The sequence below is a fragment of the Sinohyriopsis cumingii genome, chromosome 10 (genome assembly GCF_028554795.1).
Source record: "Sinohyriopsis cumingii isolate HCF-2022 chromosome 10, ASM2855479v2, whole genome shotgun sequence".
NCBI lineage: Eukaryota > Metazoa > Mollusca > Bivalvia > Unionida > Unionidae > Sinohyriopsis > Sinohyriopsis cumingii.
The window spans coordinates 62,329,880-62,351,648 of NC_142970.1; the positions used below are offsets into that span (position 1 = coordinate 62,329,880).

The 21,769-nt window shown below is 33.5% G+C and overlaps 2 protein-coding genes and 1 long non-coding RNA gene across 3 annotated transcripts in view; 1 reads left to right on the plus strand and 2 right to left on the minus strand.

Moving 5' to 3' along the window:
• Window positions 1-21,769, minus strand: part of LOC149790238 (uncharacterized) — a 234,553-nt gene that overhangs the window by 146,480 nt on the left and 66,304 nt on the right. The gene's annotated exons all lie outside the window — the stretch shown is intronic.
• Window positions 6,102-7,746, minus strand: LOC149790241 (uncharacterized). Its single transcript, XR_016423820.1, has 2 exons — window positions 7,622-7,746; window positions 6,102-6,788 (listed from the first exon to the last, which is right to left on the minus strand). It is a non-coding gene; the product is annotated as an uncharacterized LOC149790241 (long non-coding RNA).
• LOC149790242 (uncharacterized) lies at window positions 7,845-18,956 on the plus strand. The gene is made up of 5 exons (XM_089972268.1): window positions 7,845-7,943; window positions 12,365-12,476; window positions 12,831-12,983; window positions 15,647-15,739; window positions 18,578-18,956. Exons 2-5 carry the CDS (start codon window positions 12,374-12,376, stop codon window positions 18,739-18,741), a joined length of 513 nt encoding a protein of 170 aa, XP_089828394.1. The 5' UTR covers window positions 7,845-7,943; window positions 12,365-12,373; the 3' UTR covers window positions 18,742-18,956.

The window sequence follows — 21,769 nt, forward strand, 5'->3', positions numbered from 1 at the left end:
GAACTATTCCAATTGAGTTATGTTTCCATACTGTGTAATATCATATTTTCATATCCTTGTATACAATTGGTCTACCTTTGCAAATAACAATTAGTTATTTTAATGAATACTATTAAAGATTTACTAACGGAGTGGTGCAATGTGATGAGAAGTTGTATTTCCAATTAGATCTTTAAACAAATCACGATATGGTTTCCTTTTTATGAGAGCGTTGTTTCCATATATCTTTATTTTCTCACTCGTTACACTTTCCATTATGAATGTATTTTATACGAACTACAAACCCGCTTTCCGATTTCATATTTAGTAAACTACACATACACTTTTATTGGTTTTCTTAAGTCATTGCATTACATATGCATTTTGGGGTGAGTAGGTGCAAAATATGTACAATATTTTCTTGGTAACTTCTCATCATTTTCATTATATGATTCCTTACCTTCATGGGACAACATGTCTTCCTGCTTTTCATTCTTAGAATAATTCCCCAAGTGCTTCATGTTTGTTATCTCATTTTCTTAGTTGTGCGTGTGTGTGTGTGTGTGTGTGTGTGTATATATATATTTGTATCTTAACTGATTTTAACTGGGAATAGTTATGCTTATTTGGGAAATATCGTTTACAAAAATCAAATTACATATAGGAATGCAACAAAACTGAGGTAAAAATGTCACGGAACGTTGTACCTAATGTCAATGCATTATATATGACCGAGAATGTAATATGGTTTACATGCCGCGTACAGTTTTCTGTTTTGCCTTTTAGTACAGATCTCCAAATTTTGAAACGGCAACATACCCTCGTTGAAAAACCAGTTTGTCTCCAACTGCCCGTTTCGGACTCCTTTGCGATCAGCAAACGGCTTGTAAGGCAAGCTGCCATTCAGGAGTATTAACTGTATGTTAAGAAAAAACCCTTACGGAAGAAATTTTGCCTTACAGAGGCATGTCAAGATATAAGCCATATTTTTTATTCGTATCGTTTCTGTGCAATATGTTTGTTTTTTCTCTTGGATGTTTTAAAAGCTTTCAAAATTATTCAGAGGGTATTGTCCGTATCACGTGGAATATTGTCGGTTTCAAGTTAACCATCTATGTAACTGGACAGTTTAATTGAAATTGTCTTATACTCAACATGCATTAACGGTAAATAAATGGTTTTAATAATCCAGTGATATTATACTTGCCTGATAAGGTTTTCTTCTGGTGATAATAATGTTGTTAATGAGTTCTGATGAAATCGTTATAAGCGTAGCGAAGCTAATTAATGTATCTGAAGTTTTGTATTCGTCTTTTGTCCAGTCTCAGGTACTAAAAGGCCTAGTCTTGTATTTTAAAGTTTTCTACGAAAAGTAGCAGAACTGTGTGGAGTTTCTTGTAAACCGGATGTTACTACTGGTGATGAGGGCTTGTAAGACACTACTGGCAAAGTCGCAGTTAGGGAGAAAAGCAGAGGTACTAACGTGTTTATATGAATTCGGGAGACTCTCGAGAAATCGTTCGGCAGACTGTTAGTGGCCGGCAATAAAGGATTTTCCAAGAATATTCGACCAGTGCTCTGTTACTGGATACAAATCGTGCTCGCACAGACGACACGAGATAATACATGTTCACTTTTGAAACTAATGTTATTCAATACCAATACACTGGTGAAAATATTCAACCAGTAATGAGTGAAAATCAATCATGCATACATCCCGCTTGTTGATGAATCATACGCTATTCACATTTGTGTATATATTTGTAGATCGATTGTTCTTGATGACAGATTCAAACGCTGTTCATGTGATCATATATGGTGACGTATAGTAATTAAATTAGTTTCGCTCATACTTTGACTCTCGTTCAATTGTCGTTTAAGTTACATAATCAGACTTGTTCCATTTAGGTACGTTACCAATTTCGTATATCCGTTGTTGAACCCTGTGTTCATTATGCAGTCAAATATCATGATGTACTTTGTATGGTATCAGATAATTCATCATCCGACTGCAATATAAATAAACATCGCAATCACGAATGTGCGTTCATGTTCTCACTACATCCAATACGCTCCCCTCTTCCTCCTATTACAGTATAAAACTATTTTGTAATGTTTTATTTGTATATTTAGACCAGAATATTGAGTACATTTCATCGATCGTATGATTAACAAAATAAATTAAGGTAACAATTATCGCAGGAACAATATATTATCCTAATTGCTTTGCTCTTTCTGAATGTAGTACACGCTTTTATCACGTTATCAATAGGAAACTACTTACTAAAATCGATCAATTTTATGATTTTGATATGTAGATAAGTGTTTCTATCAAAATTTAAATATCTTGCATTATTATTCTTTCAAACTCGAGTTTGCATTTATTTTTTAACGTAAACATTGCTTTAACTGAACCATAATATTCTCAACAAGCAATATAATGTGTGACGTGCATATTATATGAATAAGGAACTGTTCATATTTGCCTCACGTCCAGCTTATAAAAAAACAGTTTGATGATAACATGTATGTAAGTACAGGTTACGTGTTATCGATGCAATGAGGTACATTTCCGCCATCTTTTATTTTCCTTTATAAAAAATCCCTAAATCGCTGAGTCTTGTATACAGTATGGTCTAGATCTATGATTCCTCTGGCCTTTAATCTTTGCGAAAACCTTCTGAGTCACTATTCCACTGGTCTTCAGACATTTGCTGCACATTTTGGGCCACATGTTTTCAACAGTTTCTGAAACAAACGTTGCCAGTGGTATTCAACTTTGCATAGCAAAATAAACAATGGGCAATTGGTCCACAAAAATTACAAATTAAACACATGTGGTATCTAATCGTACAATTTAAATGAAATATCCGATTCAATAGCCTTCAAAATGTAACGAGGCTCGCGTCGACCAATAGTCGTGAAAACCTTTATGAAACAACATTTTGACAACTGTTCGTCAAAACTGTATAACAGAACTGGGTAACTGACCTAGAAATTGCATGAAAATTCCCCAGATGAGAGAATACAAACCATTACGTACGCAACCATAGTATTGAGTGTTATCTCATATGGATATAGTATTACTGTATTAAGAATAGCTTACACTAAAAGGTTTTGAAAAAGCCCACAAAAACCTAACTATTCTCCATGTTGACATTACAATATATGTAAAGCAACAAATATCTAGAATATAGTGTTTTGTACTATCGCTTGTCGCCATGCTTTATAATACCCGAGCCGTATTATTTGCTTGTTTTTCTTTTACATCCACTAAATATTAGTATTGCAGGTTACAATCACTACAGCGATTGATTACACATCACGGCCTAGAAAACTATTATTTAATAACATTCATGCCTACATATGGAACGTCATAACATACCCCAATCTAAAATAACATTATAACAACCATTACCAAATACTTCAGATACACATACACAGTGGTTAACATCTATAGCCCATTAGAATAATGTTTGTGCACGGGAGATATATAATTAGTGTGACCACCCACATACATATACTTGTATATGTATTTTAGTTATATCTCTGTAACTTTTGGGTAATAATTGTCAAGCAGCCATTTTCAAATCATCGGAGGAACAGTATTTGCGTACTGTCAAATGCTTAGGTTTATAAATTTCCCTATCTGATACATCTGTTAAGATTATCCATATTTTCTGCGTATTAATTGTCATTTAAACTAAATTTTCTGAGAAAGATATAGCTCTTCTTTCAAACACGACTCGGAAGAGGGCAGCATTTACGTAATATAAAAAGTTTAGGATCGTTAGTTTTTTACCATCACTAATAAACTTCTCAAAATTTTCTGCTGTAGTCGTTGCCATTTAATTTATCGTTTCGTTCAAAAAGTATACAAATCACGACATAATACTATTGATTAAAGTATCAGCGACGATGAGTCGAATCCACCTGCTGCACATGAACATCATCAGGTTTATTAAATTAGTAAAATGTGAGAGTTCATTGAACTAGCGCAAAGAATATATTTGGTCCTTCTTTCAAGATCCGCTAGAGAGAATTCTCGAACTGTAGTATTTCTAGTAAGGTTAAGTAAACATTGACGTGTACATATGAAGTAGCGTTTTACGTCACTTCAGCACCTTATTTTGTGTGTGGGTAAAACAACAGCTGAAGCTGTAGAAAAGTAACGATATGCTCTACATTTCAAGAGTAAAAGAATACATTCTAATCAAACAAACGAAGTCTATCTGTTTGTTTTACAGAACGTTTCAATGTATCACATTTTTGAAATAACGTTTAATAAGTATGTTAAAATTGTTTTGGGATAATAACTTACAAACATTGTGCAAACGTATGTAATGTTCTGACGAATAACGTGAACTGAATGGAGCTATTAAAGAGTTTACACTTTATATTCAGTTTGTTCGCGTCGAATGTTTGATAATCATCCGAATATACATTGAAAAGGAATTCAAATAATCACAAAGAAATACCGAATAGTTAACAATAGTAGGAAAAATATCTGAAATATCTTTAGCTTTAAATACACAAATGCGGATTTATCTTCAATTTAGATCGAAAAACAAACGAATCTGTAATACTTCAAATTTGGTAACACCTTGTTGAGAGACATATAGTAAACAACAACAATTACAGAAAGTATTATAAAGGAGAAGGATACTGGAGCACCTGTCAAAACAACTTACTAAATTACTCTTGAACGTTTAAAATTGGGTCAGATCCAAAGGCGCTAAACCTTAACTTGATTTCATTTCGTTTCTGTCGTCGTGGTGTTTACACAAGGAAAGAAAGTTGCATAATTCCAAGGTTTAGGTACATAGTAGCATTATGCATCTGTTTGAATTAAATATGGACTGGATATATAAACAATAGTTTTCATTGGAATGCTGAATTACAGTGACATAACTGACATTTTTGATATATGTTTTTCAGATTTTATATCAATAAGAAAACTGTATCATTTAGATTGTTAACATGAAACCGACACTATTCCATGTGATGCGGACATGACCCTCTGAACAATTTTGAAAGCTCTTGAAACATTAGAGAGATAAAACAAACATATTACACAGAAAGGATAAAATATAAATAATACGGCTTATATCTTGACATGCCTCCGTAAAGTGAAATTTCATCTTTAAAGGTTTATGGTGTATATCATTCTTAACACGCTTAGATTACAATTTAGCTATAGCTACCACGCATGTAAGTTAAAAGAATATATATATATATATATATATATATATATATATATATATATATATATATATATATATATATATATATATATATATATATATATATATATATATATATATATATATATAAAGAGAAAGAGAGAGAATTATAAATATACACCGGACAGAAGAGTGAGTGCTATCCCTGGATTATATAGGACAATGGTTGATAATAGTTGCCATAATTAATATATAATGCAAATAATAGTATCATATAGCATGAGAGTATTATTTGTATTCAATATTAATGACGCCTGCTATTATCAATACTTTTCCGATTGAATCCAGGGATAACATTTTCCGTTCTGTCTGATGTATATTTCTTATTCTCTATAATTAATCCTTCATGCCTAGATTTATTTCATAGGAATCGAGAATAATTCTATAGATAGATGAGAATGAATTACTCGGTCGTCATGCAGTGTGTCTGCACCGCACGAGTGCACATAACACCGACTCAGCTAGATCATTCTTTTTTTTATGATGTGTGCTTGGTCGTGATGGAATATGGACTGTTGTGTACAGGCAATGCGTTGTGTGCCGTTAACCCGCGGACCTGGATTCGAATCTCCATAGAATACGAATTAAAACGTCTCTAACCTGTATGACTATATATATATATATATATATATATATATATATATATATATATATATATATATATATATATATATATATATTTTAGAGTTATATACTCAAGGAAGCTGCTGTCTTGCTCATATAATACGATATATCCTACATGTGTTGCACAATGTAAATATTACGTCATTATGAGGTGTTCTATTGCTTGAACAGCCCTAGATTCCTTACTATAACTTATATACTAAACAGTTTAAATGTCATGCTTGTGGTTAAAAATAAAAACAAACAAACAACAAATTAAGTATTATTTGCTATTTTTTGAATGATTTAGTGGTGACTTGTAGACTTAAATGGCGTCTGATTTAATTGGACACGAGTTATACAAGTAAACGTGCTCAACCTGTAGCATAATATATCACAATATCGCGACTAAATGTAAGACTGTTTTATTATAAAGGCACTAATCTTAGATTATATTCGGGTAATCATTAGTAATATGTACACGTTTTCTAATATGCATCTTTAAATTTGTCCACGTCTATAACCCAAGACTATACAATTAATGGAAGGGAGACATATGTGTGCATACAATCCCCCACACATAATTAATATTTCATTTTAGTTTTAAATTTTAACTTTCCTATCTCATGCATTTCCTGATCATTAAAGGGACCGATTCCACTTCACATTGTGAAATGTTTGGATTGTTATTTTGGATAGCGAGTGGTCATTGATTACGTTATAAAATGTTCTGACGACTTTGTCATTCAAACTGTTTGTTTCATAGAGAAGCATACAAATGTGACACCATGGGCATGGTTGAAGTAATAGCGATGAAAAAATCAGCTAAATGGGAACATCATCAGTTGCTTCAGTGTCGCAGAAATCGAGACCAATAAACTATCGCCGATGAATATTTTTATCTCTGTCAGGATCCACTTGCGATGTTTCTCAGGCTGAAGCTTGTATTGGATAAATGACGATCTATAAAAGAAAGAAAATATCCGCGAGAAACGTTTTGAAATATTTCCCTTGTGACGTGGAGATATAAAACTTCGTCACCTTCTTAACATTTATGAAATCGGACAATGATATCAGATGTTTTTAAGTTTGTATATGACTTCTAAATTATTTTTGACCCGACCCAATGGTACATTTTATAATAACTTTGAAATAAGCTTAAGTGCAAATTGGTTCGTATGTAAGTAGTAGCGTTTTCTGGAACGTCAGCACAATTGTAGCTATGTAGTGCCATAAGTAACGTTTCAAAACTACGTTCCTAATAAAACTTATATTAAAGATCAAATTACGTCATACGTTGGAAAGAACGATCGATACACCTAATAGATTAATATTGGTGGCATATAACATTGGCTGAAAATATTTAGTATAACTCAACTATTAGTTGTTATGATGTCAGAGCGCCTATGGTTTATATGGTGGAGGGTACTGAAGATTTCACATCTTATACTCAGTGTATTAAACTAGAATGTTTGATAAGCATCCTGATTGATATTGAAATATTTACTAAGGATAATAATATAGCAGACAATAGTAAACAAATATAGCTTAACACGTTTTTGTTTAGGAGCGTTAGAACACAAATGGGGATTTGCAGTTAATTTAGATTGAAAACAAAATGATCCATATTAGGTCAAATTATGTAATCATTTCTAGGTGTAGAAATTGTATTCAACAATAAACACACAATGAATTAAAAGGAACGATATTGTTTGAAACACCTGTCAATACTTTAAACTAAATTGCACTTAACGACTTAACACTATATATTTGTTATTGAGGAAATTTTACCATACCTCCTTTCATTTCTTACATAACGGTACTTTCAGGTGGAACCTGAAAACACATGGATAACACTAACAAAGAATAATTGCATAATTGCAAGGTTAGGTAAATGGTAGGAATATGCATCTATTTGAAGAACGCTAAGGCTGGATTAATAAACAATACTTTTCGTTTTCATGAAGTAATATATTTTTACAATCTGATTGGTTTATTCTGTACATCGTATCCTATTTAAGGACCATCCTTCGTCCAGGATAATCATTAGCTGACTTATTGTAGACAGTGGTAGTTGAACATAAACCTCTAGCTTTATAGCAGCCTTTGTATTCTCAGGTAAGTGAACACACTTTAAATATGCCATTGTGTTCTCAGGTAAGTGAACAGTCTTTTACGTTGGATTTTGAAATCACAACTTCTTAAATTTAATGTTGTTGTTGTTGTTGTGGGTTTTAACGCCATTTCTCAGCACAAGATAGGCCCTACATAGCGGCCAGTATTAATGGTGGAAGAAGAACCCGGGAAAACCCCGGAAAGAACTACCGACAGACGAGAAGCTACTGGCAAGCTTTCTCGCACACCAACATAGGCCAAACCCGAGACCCGAACCCACGCAAACAGAGGTGAGATGGCAGTGATCGGTAACGGTGAGCGCTTTAGAACACTCGATTTCCAACAATGCGATACGGTTTGTTTTCTTGACAAATATTATCATTTGTTGTAAGAAAACACACGATTGCCATTTGTTTTCTCACCTATTTATTTGAATTGTTAAATGTATATCATTTGCATCTCTTTAAGCAAATACAGTATCGCCACAATTTTTGTTCAACCTGCGAAAACTGCTATTTCTGTAAACATAAATTTAATCAATATAAACAAATGATCATGTTTGTATAAGGTCTTGAAAGGTATGAAGAAAACAAGGAATTTTTATTTGCATGATTTTATCACATTAAATATTGATTTTTCATAACCTGTTACTTAACTTTATGTTCCTATCAAATGGCGGAAGAAAACAAATATCTATAATATTCCTCTAAATTCGATTCACCAAATTTCAAGAAACTTGCAAGATAACATTTTCTCATTTTTACACATATAATTGATATCGATATGCAATGGTTAGTTTCTTCTTATTTTCGTTCTTTCTTACATCATCTATCCACTAAATCACAAACGGGAATTATGGGTAGATTGCTAGATGAGCGAGACATGTGTCAATACAATTCTTCTTACCGTAGGAACGAACAGTGCTAAGCAGCATGTACGTGCTAGAATACTTTGGCGTCAAGCCATCAGTGAGTAATCTTGTTAAATGCTAATCGAGGTAGTGTTGCAGTCGGATGATTTGCTAGATTTGCAAGATTTTATTATAAAAATAAATGCTTTTATGAACATGAATAGTAGAATGAATAACAGGAAGGCGGTGCAGCGACGTGAAAGGTTCATTCACAGTTCATGTAACAAATATCGAGTGTGAGAAGCATAGTATTACACACAAGACTACGTAACAATTCAAATCGTTTTAATCTGCCCCAGAATGCATTCATATATTTATTACGAGAGGCGCAAAGTGTTCGTGGCTTGTACAATTAATTTTACATACGTATGTCTGAATGCATCCATGCGATTATTAACCATTATCTGTAGATCAATTAACTCTTGCCAGAATAGAGTTTTCTGACGTCCTCACGGAGTCACGCGGGAGGTCTTTTTGGGCGAAATGACAAATGTACCGGATATAAATAGTGGTCATTTAGAACACACCGAACTTGTGTTGTGCCTTTTCAGGATTTATTGCATCTATACTATTTAATTATTATACTTTGTCACATAGTGTGTACAATTTGCATATATTGTGTGCAGTGTAATATTGTTATATGAGAACATGTTAACATATCACACCATGTGACTCTGATTCGTCCAAAAAAGCCGATACAGTTATCTCGCAGTATTCAAAGTCCTGGTCGGCCGCGATCGTGTGAATTGTCTCTATCCAGCCTGTATGTTGGTCTTTGGGTTACTAACACAATCAACATTTTTGTGGCAATATGGCCAATGTGCAGGACGAAGGTTTGTTACATACATACTTTTGGGGTATCGGTTAGTGGATAGAGTGACGAGTGGTTTGCCCGTAACATGCAATCCACATATAACAAACGTTGTTTCAATGTCAGCTGAAAGAAGTTAATCAACTCACCTATGTTCACAAAGCTTAAGTTCACATTAATCAGTCTCCAATGTTAAAGAAAGTTATCAATTCACATTATTTTCAATCGGGTAAATAGTAACAATGGGAAAATATTTCTTTTTAGATGATGCAATTCCAACAGCTACTTGTCCAAACCAACTACTATACATATCTGTTCACAAATATGTTACAGTAAAACTGGAACATCCAGTAATTATCATGTCGCATACATTTCTAACAACTGTAATGTTTAGTACTGAAGCTGTCACACTTTTGGTAGCAATATTGCAAACATTCTCTTCAAATTCGGCTAGTCAAACGTAGCCCGAGTCCCAATATATGACATCAAACCGAATTTAAATTGGACATTTCTGATTCAAATCTTATTTTTATTTGGAAGGGATGTTGGTCATTGAATTATGATTTCCAAAGATATCTTCATTTTAATAATCACTTGCCATTTAAATGCAGATTATAAACTTTGTGTATCGTCTGACTCAAAACGAATAAAATTTCTTATTCTTTCCCTCTAAGCGGGTTCCAATAATATAAAAACTACGAGGTAAACTCAATCAAAACATGGCGTATTATTTAAGATTAAATTAATGTCACTCGTTAAATAATATCCATATTTTGTTGCTACAGGTCGTAAAAGCTGAATATTTTTAAGAATTATTCAAGAATATTAATATATATATATATATATATATATATATATATATATATATATATATATATATATATATATATATATATATATATATATATATATATATATATATACATATTAATCTGTAACTGGATATGCATATGTGTCCAAATAAAAATCGATATGATCAAATATTACCATCAGTATATTTTTAGCTACACGTGTCTACTGCTTCATTTCTTTACTGAACTAACGGTCTTTGCATCTGTCACATTAGTTGTTTTCTCTTTTCGTTGTATACCACATTCATAAATCATCTAAGACGGGCAAAATATAAAATGGCAGATCGTGTTTTATTAGCAGTCCAAATTTTCAGCAACAATGAATTGTAAGAAACGTCATGAAAATCTGATGTTTGAAGATGAAACTTTGTGATAAATGATGTTATTAATATGTGAGGAATCCAAGTAATATTCTTTGATCTCAAACATATCAGTCCTGATATTATTCTTACAGCTTGTTTGCGTTGTCGTCGACTCTTTTGGCACCCACTAAATTAAATATATTACACACAAACAAACGTTGATTCCTGAACATTACAACGCACGATTGTTCACTCTTAAGCCGGTTTTAGATTGACTTATTACGATGTCGGTACACGCATGACCGAATAATGCTTGAAGTACTTATGAATGATGAACTACACTACTGCTTCTCAAGCTGATGTTCAGCATCTCGTATAGGTGTATTCGGTTCCGTTTTTGTCTTTGATATCCGATTTCGGAGTAGTACCACATTATGAATAATGATCAGAGATTTGAAAAGCAAATCTCAAATCGCTCTGTTAGATTTGAACAGGAAATTGTACTAATTAAGGACAAATCTATTGGGATTTGTTTCCTTATAACTCGCAAAGATATGCAATTCTCTGAGAAACAGTTTTCAAGCTGGTAATAGTCAAAATGGCATTACAATATAGTCTCTGCATACAAAATTACATGGCCATTTACAACATTGTTTCTTGTGTTTTCTTCATTATTGGACATTTATGCTATATCGTCATTGTTCTTCATATAGACCTGCCGCGCACGACTCATACGGTATATTGGGCGATACAATATAATTATATTCATAGCATGTGTACTGTTTCCACATGGTTGTTTTACCACAGATGCAATTTATCTTGTGTTCAATTTACCTTCAATTATTTCTTGCGCCTTGAATAAAGAGAAATCAGTCAGGTTCAGTCATTCTTCTTTTCCTTCATCTGATCTTAGTTTTTGGTCATTCACGTTTTGTCGAAATATTTATATATTCCAAATATTGAAGATTTTTTTTCAAACGAGACATTGTATGCTTAGTGAATGTTTGTTTTGAAGCATATTTTGCATACACCGATAATCATTTTTATCACTAAAATAAACAGGCCCCATATCTATGCAAATGATTATGGAGATACCTATTAGTTCGTTTTAATAAATAGTGATCGGAGTATTGTCGTATGCCTCGCTTCTCGGTCATTTCCATCGCAAGATGTTCACGCTATTCCGTCTCTAAAGCTGAATTGGGCATTACTTAACCACTAAACGTACTGTACCTTTTCTGTGTGAATGCAATCAAAAGATGTTTATTGGTTTAGCAATTAATTGAGCTTTCTAGTATGTGTACAATATAAGATGTATGATTAGCACACTACATTGCCGATTCTTTCATAACAACATTTTGTATTAACATTTAAAGCGGGATTATATTGGATGCGTAATAGATCTGAGGTTAAACCATTTGGATGTCTGAATGGGAAGGGGATGTTTAACGATATCTGAGTGAAAATATGGGCGTAAGCGATTCTGTTCAAAGTTGTCGAAATTCTTATTTTGCAACTTTCCCTCAATACTGCTACTTCTATTTCTACAGGTGATTAAGATGAACAGTTTAATCGCTCTTGTAGTCGCTATAGGCCTGGTCAGCGGGCAGGGAACCTCGATAATTCGACAAGACATGTCAAGTGATCTTGGGCGAACCGAAGGTAATATCCATACATGTGCCACTTGTTTACCTTAGGAACGGACTTTTGTTTGTACATAAGTATGCTTTGTTCACTGACTTAAGTTGCTCATATCGCCATATGCATATGTGATTTAATCCTCTCGAAAGAGTTTTACTCTGACGAATCACCGATTAACCTGAATCTCTAGAACATAATACGAACAATCCGAACATTCCTATCATTATCTCTTTATATAGTAATATAGTGAAGTAAAAGCTTAATATAATAAAAATGTCCTTGTAATATTATTAAATGTAACAATGAATGAACTTAACTAGATGTGTTTTCAGAATTTTCACTGCTAATGCTTGTATACGTTTTTATTTAACAAAGATCACGATCACATGACCAGAAACAAAATGCTAACCGGACTAATCCGAAATAATGTTCCTAATATTGGAACATTAGAGAATTTCTTTCTTGAGAAGAAGGAAGAATCGGCTCTCCAGTGCATGAACTCCACTTGCAAATACTGCGAAGGCGGTTGTAAGTATAATAAGTCCTTACATAGCGGTGTAAGTGTTTTTATCCCGTGTTGTATTCATTTTTCTTGGACAAATTAGAATTTACAAGGGATTATGTATATAATTAGTATTTAGGAGTCTCTAATCTCATACAGTAGACAGCTGGTAGGCAAAGTCTCCATCGATAAAATGTATTTGAAACTAGTGCCTTTGATTCAATTCATTGTTTCCAAAATGTATGGTGTGAACGATTTCAGAGAGAAACTGATTAGCTTCATAAACAAATTCCTGAAAAAGTACGCCCACAGCTGCCCTGAAGTAATTTATCAAGCACACGTTCTTAGAGCAATTCAATGGAAAAGTTTTCATTATATACTTGAAACAAAGAGATACGCAATTTTATAAGTATGGTACACGTTTGGTACCTCCGAAACAGCTTGTTAGTTTCAACATATTCTCAAACATGGTTTCGACGAGTTTTTTTAGAGTTTTCCTGGTACAGTAGTAGCGTTCTTTGAGAGGCAATTCTAGCAATACCAGCTACCAAACTCTTGCAGTGTCCTTATTTAAGAACCCCTGAGTTATATGTCCAGTATGAGGTATCTTAAAAGCATGTTTGGTGACACGTCAACAAAACAAATGATGTATTCCTTATGATTCAAGTATTACTAAAGCTTAATTGTTCGTCTGGAACAAGATCACAATCTTGAATTGCGTATCAAGACAGTACTCTAGGGTAGAGCAAATATATACAAGTTCATTATTAGTAACATCAGTGGATTTCCTTTAGAATGGAAAGTTTTAAATTATATTCATTGATGGTTTGTTCAACAATGAAGTCATAGATAAGTATGCGTATTTACCATGAATTCTGGATGACGTTCTTGACAATGCCGCTGAAGAGCCCGCTCTAAAATTAAACAAGTTCCTACATTGGCTGATTTATCAAATGAAGAAATTCCACATCATGTTGATAGTATGAGAAAAAGAAAAAAAACACTGCGAAACAACTGAACGTATTGTGCATCTGTTGTGAAACAGGTTAAAATGTAACCTAAGTGCGAAGTTAGAAAAGAACGTTGAAATCAGATTTCAGAACATGGCAAATTTGCAACTGTATTTGGGAGACATTTCCGTTACAACTGACGTCTGTAGCTATAAATGGTCATACTGTTCGAAAACTAAAAGACAGTACATGTGAAAGGCAATTATATAACGTTTCGTCAATAACAATTTGCTTGTCATGACGATCCACAAATCTGCCCTGTTGCAGATTATATTATTTTCCTTTGCCACGATCCAGAAAATATGAATCTCCATGACAAATATTTAATCTGGCTATAAATATTGACCGAAAAGATGAATGATAATTTGTAATAATGTTTTCCTCAAGATGAACACTCACCGCTCACAATTATGCAAGATAAGTCATGCAATGGCAATTTGCCTCAATGGAACACTTACATCGGTAGGCATAAGTCCACTTGCAAAAACGTTTTCGATGTTAGAATAGCCCCAACAACAATTCAACAACCTACATGCTGAATAAATGTGCCGATTGTGATTAAATATGTCGAAGTCTCGCTTCACATGCAACTAGAAATGAGTATCACTCTGTGACAGGTAGTATATCATCCGGTTGAATCATGCTGTCATTCCCGTGACAATTGACTGTTATGATTATGATGTTCTTCCCATTCCAAATCGAGACTCCCCGAAAATTCCGCCCAAAACAGTTAAGCCGCTACCAGACGCGAATCAGAGATTTACATTTGTGGTCATTCAGCACGAGAAATCTTCGATGATACAAACCTTTACATCTACACAATAAATGCACGTGCATTGATGGGAATACTGCCCCAAACTCAAATAATGTGTTCTTGGCTGTGACTGTAATGAACATGTGAGATTATTGTTTGAGATATTTTATTCGCTAAATCTATATCCATGAGCATGTTTCAACTTAAACTGAAACGTTTATGAATACAGCTGAAATTTGTATTAAAAGGTTTGAAAGATAAATTAATTTATTTTGATTATCAGCTGTGTTATATGATTTTTTTCATTTATCTGGAAATTGGTACGTATATAACAAAATTAGCTGTATCACTAGTATTCAATATTGATTGCTCAATTATGTCTCATTGAGAGCATCTGAAGATTCGGATCATGTCCCGAGGCTTCACTTTTCGTAATGATCCTTATATTTCTGACTCATTATTTTTCTAAATGTTGCAGACAATCGTTATCGCAATAACATGATAATAACATACATTTATTATAAGAATGTCCACTGTTTTGCAATTCATTACACTTACTGACAAAGACAAGGTAAATGTATGTTTACCGAGAAATGATGCTTGAATACATCTTATAATATATAATTGCATACGTTTCATGTGAGCACGTTTGGTGAAGGGTTTCGGTTTAGTTATGTTTAGCGATATATTAGATAATAATAATGATGGAATAATGTTTTCTGTGTGTAAATATTTGCCACATGGATAGGGAAACACATCAAGATTCGGATTCGAACTCTATATGTGTGATCAAGGAAACATTATCCTACAATAAACCATGTGTGATCCATAATCCACCATCCACGTGCCGCTTATATAATTGAAATATAGTCATACATCCGTCTCATGCTAAGTTAAAATTATGTTCGTATTTTTCTCTCTGCAGTTTGCATCATATTGACGTATGACTCAAAGGCTGAAAACCTCGTTGGTTCAATTACCGCTTTTCACCAAAATGTTTTCAGCAAGGAATTTAATGGTAAGAAAATATTTTCTTAAAATAATCGGATAAAAGGATATGTTTTAGTAGGGCTTTGGCGAAAATATCAAAACAACGTGTGGATATGGATTCCATCCAAAATTACAATTTTTAGGACATGATGCCCCGTGATTTTTCACAGCAGGCAAGAAGGGGCATGGGTAATGTATTATGAGCTACTTATGCCATTACCAATATAGAATCAAAACCTGGGAAGATGAAATGAAATGATATGCTAACATACCAACAGAGATACGAAGTTGTATCCATCCCATTGGCAAATAAACTTACGTAGATGGATGTAATGATGATTTTTGTTGGAAACACACAAAAATACCTATGTTTAAGGTTACATGACATAATAATGACAGTTGTACTAATATACGATACTAATGGCCGTGAGCAACCATTTATTTAAACGTACAGCCAATCAGTCTGTATTATTGTTTTATTTTTTATTGTGAATAAAGAAAAATCGTTAAAAAACATGCATACAATCCTTTATAATTATTTTCCCAAATTAGTAATGCATATAAAAGCAAGCAGAAAAACATTTGATTCTCCATAATTATACAAGCCTTACGTTTTAGCATAATGTAATGTAATGAGAATTAGAATTATACTTAACTATAATATGCCCATCCTGTTAAATGGTGGAATATTCACGTCGTACAGATCACAGACTCATTATCATAGAAGCCAATTTTGGGGCCAAACCATGAACACGTCTTGATGTATGCGGTGCAAACAGGGTACATGTGCAGTACAAACCTTGTCTGGATCATTGGACTATACAAAAAACGTGACGAATTACTATCAATCCGATGTTTTCTAAAATCGTTATTCGTAGTCATAATTAAATGAGTCAGTTTATAGTGATATATTAGCACTGGGGCATCATGCCGCATACATATAGCATCATATCCCACCCAGTTATGTTATCCTGACACCAGGCATAACAGTCCTGACACTACCCTCTTAATGTTGAACTCCAAGGAAAGCAGCTTCCATTAAAATTTTTATATGATTCTTAGGTATGAACCGCTCGGAGTTCGATTCCTCGACCTCCCGCGTCAGCGATGGGCGCTCTAACCACTTAGGACACCAGGGCAGTCAATATCAATTTCAATAGTGCTTTGTGAATTGGCAGCATAATATGTGTTTATGATAATTAACAGAAACTGCATCATTTTCGTTTTCTTTTACACATGCTGCTTTGCGAGTTCTTGATAAAATCATTATAAATAATATCAGTAGTTCAAATAAGCGCTAAATTGGATGAGTGGTTGTGTAACCTTCTGACTACAAGTCAGCTGTACATATTTCTAAATTATCCCACAATAGACTGTTAGTTATCTTTTGACGGCGATTTGATCTAATATAGGTAAAAAATAATGCATACTGTAGAATGCCGACTACAGCTGCACATCTGCACAATTCAAAAATATAGAGAACTAGACGGGTTAAAATTTTAGAAATAAAGCAGTCTTTGGACATTTCTGCTTATTATATCGTAGTCATAACAACACAAAGCTTTATCTTGAAGGTTTTCTGATTGTATTGTACCGATTGCATATGTTTTGGTCCTTAATTTCGACATTCAACGAACTTCTTTTGTCCTATATTTAATACCTTAAAGACAAAGGACAAAAATATACTGATTTAATACGAAGCCTGGCAAGTACAGAGTATGAGTTGATCGGCAGGTCATTTTGCAAGATGGAAACTTGACTGTGACTCGAATACGTACCAAACAGTCGCAACCAAACATTTTACAGAAACGGTACGTAAAGAATCCAATAGCTGTCAAGCATCCAATAGCTGTCATGCAGTCACCTGTTTCCGAATGCAAGATTCAATATACTGACTGCACGTATTGCACACATTAGCATGGTCCTCATATTTAAGAACAAATATTAAATCAAATCGCAACAAACAAACTTAAGATGTATAGAACAAATCGGAGGAATTTAATGGCATTTGTCAATCGAGTATGCTTGATTCATCACTACCTCCTGAACAGCAACCTTATCCTGATATGTGTACCCTGCTAGTGTCCAGCGCCAGTAGAGCATATTCTATGCACATATGGCTCTTTCTAGTCTGTGAGACAAAGGTAGTTTAAAAGACTGACTCGCAGAAACCGAAATTCAATGGAAGTTTTCAGGCATGAGATCTGGACAGGAAGCATTTCTTTTTGTACATGATTGCCGACGATAATTCTAGCATTTGTAGTTTGCGCGCTACGCTCCAGTTAATAAATCGCATCAAAGGTTATATATTGTTTAATATAATTTGGAAGACTGACAGTTTTGCGAAGTCACGGTTAAGAAAGAGACGCAGAAATGTGTATAGGAGGGAGCATTTAAATTTACCGGGATAACAAAACATATTTGAGTTTGTAAATAATATGAAAGCGTGATATTGATTCCCGAATTTCCAATGTTTTACGAGACTGTTAAAATCATAGAAAGAGCAAATCCATTATGATAAATGGTCTCACTGTTCACTTTGTAACATGAAAATTAAAAATATCTAATACATGGCACAAATGTGGAAAACAAGCAACATGTCTTTTTTCCAATAAGAATCATTCTTTATAACGAAAACACCCCAAGTACTTCTGTACCAACCAGACTGAAATACTGATTAGAGCTTGTTTGTGTTCCTAGTTCAGTTCGATAACAAAATTGGAATGTAGATGCACTTAATCCAAAAAACCAGGGACCCATGTTTGCTGTAGACTAATCATTTTATATTTTGTAAATCACTAATGCATCCAAAAATTAAATTATGCAGCAAAGTTTCCTATTTGCACTGTTTGGTTTTTGTTTGCAGTACCGCCACATCAGTACTGCGACACAGTTGACTTTAGGTTCATAAAACATGATGTCTGTTTGAAGTTCAAGAAACTGAAAATTATGAACGGTCGGCTGTGTGCGGAACTAGAGGTAAATGCAGGTTTCTTCTTTACCAAGAGTCTGCCGGATACGTGCCTCTAAGGAAGAGGTTAATACCATTTTCGCTGAATAACAGTACAGATCAACTGAAGCCGTTGAATTATCGTGTCAATTTTAAAAGAAAATCATACTATATGTGTCTATGGACGAAGTTGATAACATGACTATCGCTGTACAAATGTTCTGTGGAAGATATTATGTCAATCATAACTGTTGAATGAAAGTATCTATTATAAATAAAAGACTTCATAATTTAATACTATTTTAGTTCATTTTTGCTTTTTCTTCTCTTTTTCAATTAAGCAATATTAATTTCGTGTACCGGCCATCGCACTTGAAGAATAACTTGTCATTAACGCTTACCAATATTTCAGGAAGATGACCAAGTGGACCTGTTATTTTTCATATAGCTAACTTAATGTAGCACTTGACACTGCATGTGAATGAATTCCTTAGTAATGATGGGAACAAAACTACGTAGACTATCTACCAAAGTTATATAATGTTGATTCTAGTTATTATAATTTAATCAGACAGACAGTTATTTCCAAAGATAAAGTTAATACTAATATGTGTATTATCGTCTTCTTTATCGAAGTCATCCAATATCTTTAAACGACCTAGCTTTAATTTATGGCCTCAGAGGATTTCGCATGGACTGAAATAATAATTAAATATTTGTTTTGTTTCTTTTTCTTCTAAGACCATGCTGTCTGTTTTACTCTTTGGTTTCAAATTTGTGAAAAGTGAAGGATAAAAGCAATTTGCCAAATTTGTTTTACTTTCTATAAGCTAAGAATACAATCATATACTTTTGGAAAAACATTTGTGTAACGCTATGTATTTATATAAAATATGATAAGATTAATGTCGGTACTTATGTGACCATGTAGACGATAAATATTTTAAGCAATTTAAAATGGCAATACTTGAAACCGCAACCAAGGATTCGCCACACATGCACAAAAATATATATTTTAATAATTTCAAATATGGTAAACATAATAATATAATTCTGTGCAAGCAAACATGAAATCTTACATAAAAGATTTGCACTGATGATATTCTAACTGAAGCTAACTCAGCATTAGAAAAGTCACACATACTTTCATGCACATGCCTACACAAAGGTAAGGAAAATATGATCTTCTCTACGTTCAGGTTGTACATATCTTTCGTCGTCCACGTGCAACACACAAGTATTACAGTGTTACAGAATTGTATTACTTCATTCTCTCAATCTTAATGCAACTTTGTTCATCATCGAGTGTAATCGTTATAGTTACATTCGATCCCTATTTATCCAGCGATAAATTTGACAATGTATCTATTTTAATCCGTAATGTGCATTATCTATTAAACGTGGTTCTATTCAAATTAAAAATAGCGTTTATTATCTTCTTTCGAATTTGGGTTTGCATTTATTTTGTTAGGCAAATATTCTCATTTGACACAAACATATGATTCACACCAGTGAATATTATGGCTGACTATCTCTACTTTCTTTAAGGTAAATTATGTTAAAATAAAGACCAGTTATTTACAATTAGATGATAAAGAAATGTTTACTTTTGCGTTGAATTGCACTATTTGGTGTAGATCCTGCTAAGAAGTCAAAATTCTGATCATACTGATAATATAAACCGCGTTTGTAAGTTTAATAAAACATTTCAAGAAAAAACAACACTCAGGTGTTAGTAAAATCAGCCATTCAGATGTAAAATCCTCTAATCAGTGTCCATTGACCTTGGTCAATATTGTGGCAGTTTACGATCTTTCTAAGTTACATAAATTTACATAATTTAATCAAAACCGGATATATATGAAATTCTCTAAAATTTTATTAAGTTCTTAATCAGATCTCTTCATTAGTATGCATGAATCTCGATCAAGGAGATAACTCATTTGAGTTCTGAACAATGCGTTCCTTTTAAGACAGATAAAAACTTTATTTACCTCGTCGGGGCCTTCGTAGAGCTAACTAATACAAGAGTGATTAACTGATCAAATAAAATGTCAATCGCATTAGTTTTCTACTTTATTTGGCAGTATTGCTACTGACATCAGTCCCCTGATAAAATACCCATCAAATTCTGCATAAAGCTAAATACACAACGCCCTGAATTTTAAATATTTGTCCAAACCATGCAAGTACTATGCTTTTGAAATACACAAAATAATTTATGGATACTGAATGATTGGCACTATGTTAAAAATAATAGACAAAATGCGCAATTCTAATACTTTAAATCAACCAAACCGATAGAGAACATACTCCATAAAAAGTATAGAGTATATTCCGTTAGTAAGCAGCTTGGTTCAGCCTATTCTTATTCTTATATCCTTCAAACAAAAATGCTGGTGTGCATGTAGTGCGACCATCAAATACAGAGAGCAAAGGTTCATAGTATGTGATCAAAATAACTTAAGCCAAGGTCTGTCTGATTAGTTAAAATAACTATATGTCACCAGTTACTTGTTAATATTTCACTCTTTCCTGGGTGCATTCGTGAACATTGTCACATTATTTATGAACATCGTAGAGCCACCATACTTGAGTAATAAGAGAACCGGACCGGTGGCGCTTTGGCTTTACAGGCACTGATGGCTTATGTTCGTGTTCAATTATAATAGTTTTAATCTTCATGTGTGAATATAGTTTGTTGTATTTTTCTATTGGTTGTAGACTGGTCTGGCTAAACAATTGAATTCAGTGAGAACAACTATACATTGTTGGCCTATAACAATTGTAAATCGAATTGGCGTGAGTACAGTAACCTGACGGGATTTGCTTAGCTGTTTGCAGTACAAAGGGATTCACGGTTAGTATCTCCCCTTGAAAACACCAGAGGGCATATCGGTGCAACTCACTTCCGGATAGTTCAATCGATTAAGATGGCAGATGTAGATCAAGAAAATGTGACAGACCGCACACATTATGCAAGCAGGATCGATATCTCACTATCTTAAAAAGAAATTTTTTCAATAAATAATATCAGTCAGAATCAAAAAGGATTTGATTGCTTGTCTTTTTAAACGAATTTTAAATTTTGTACACACAATATCAAGT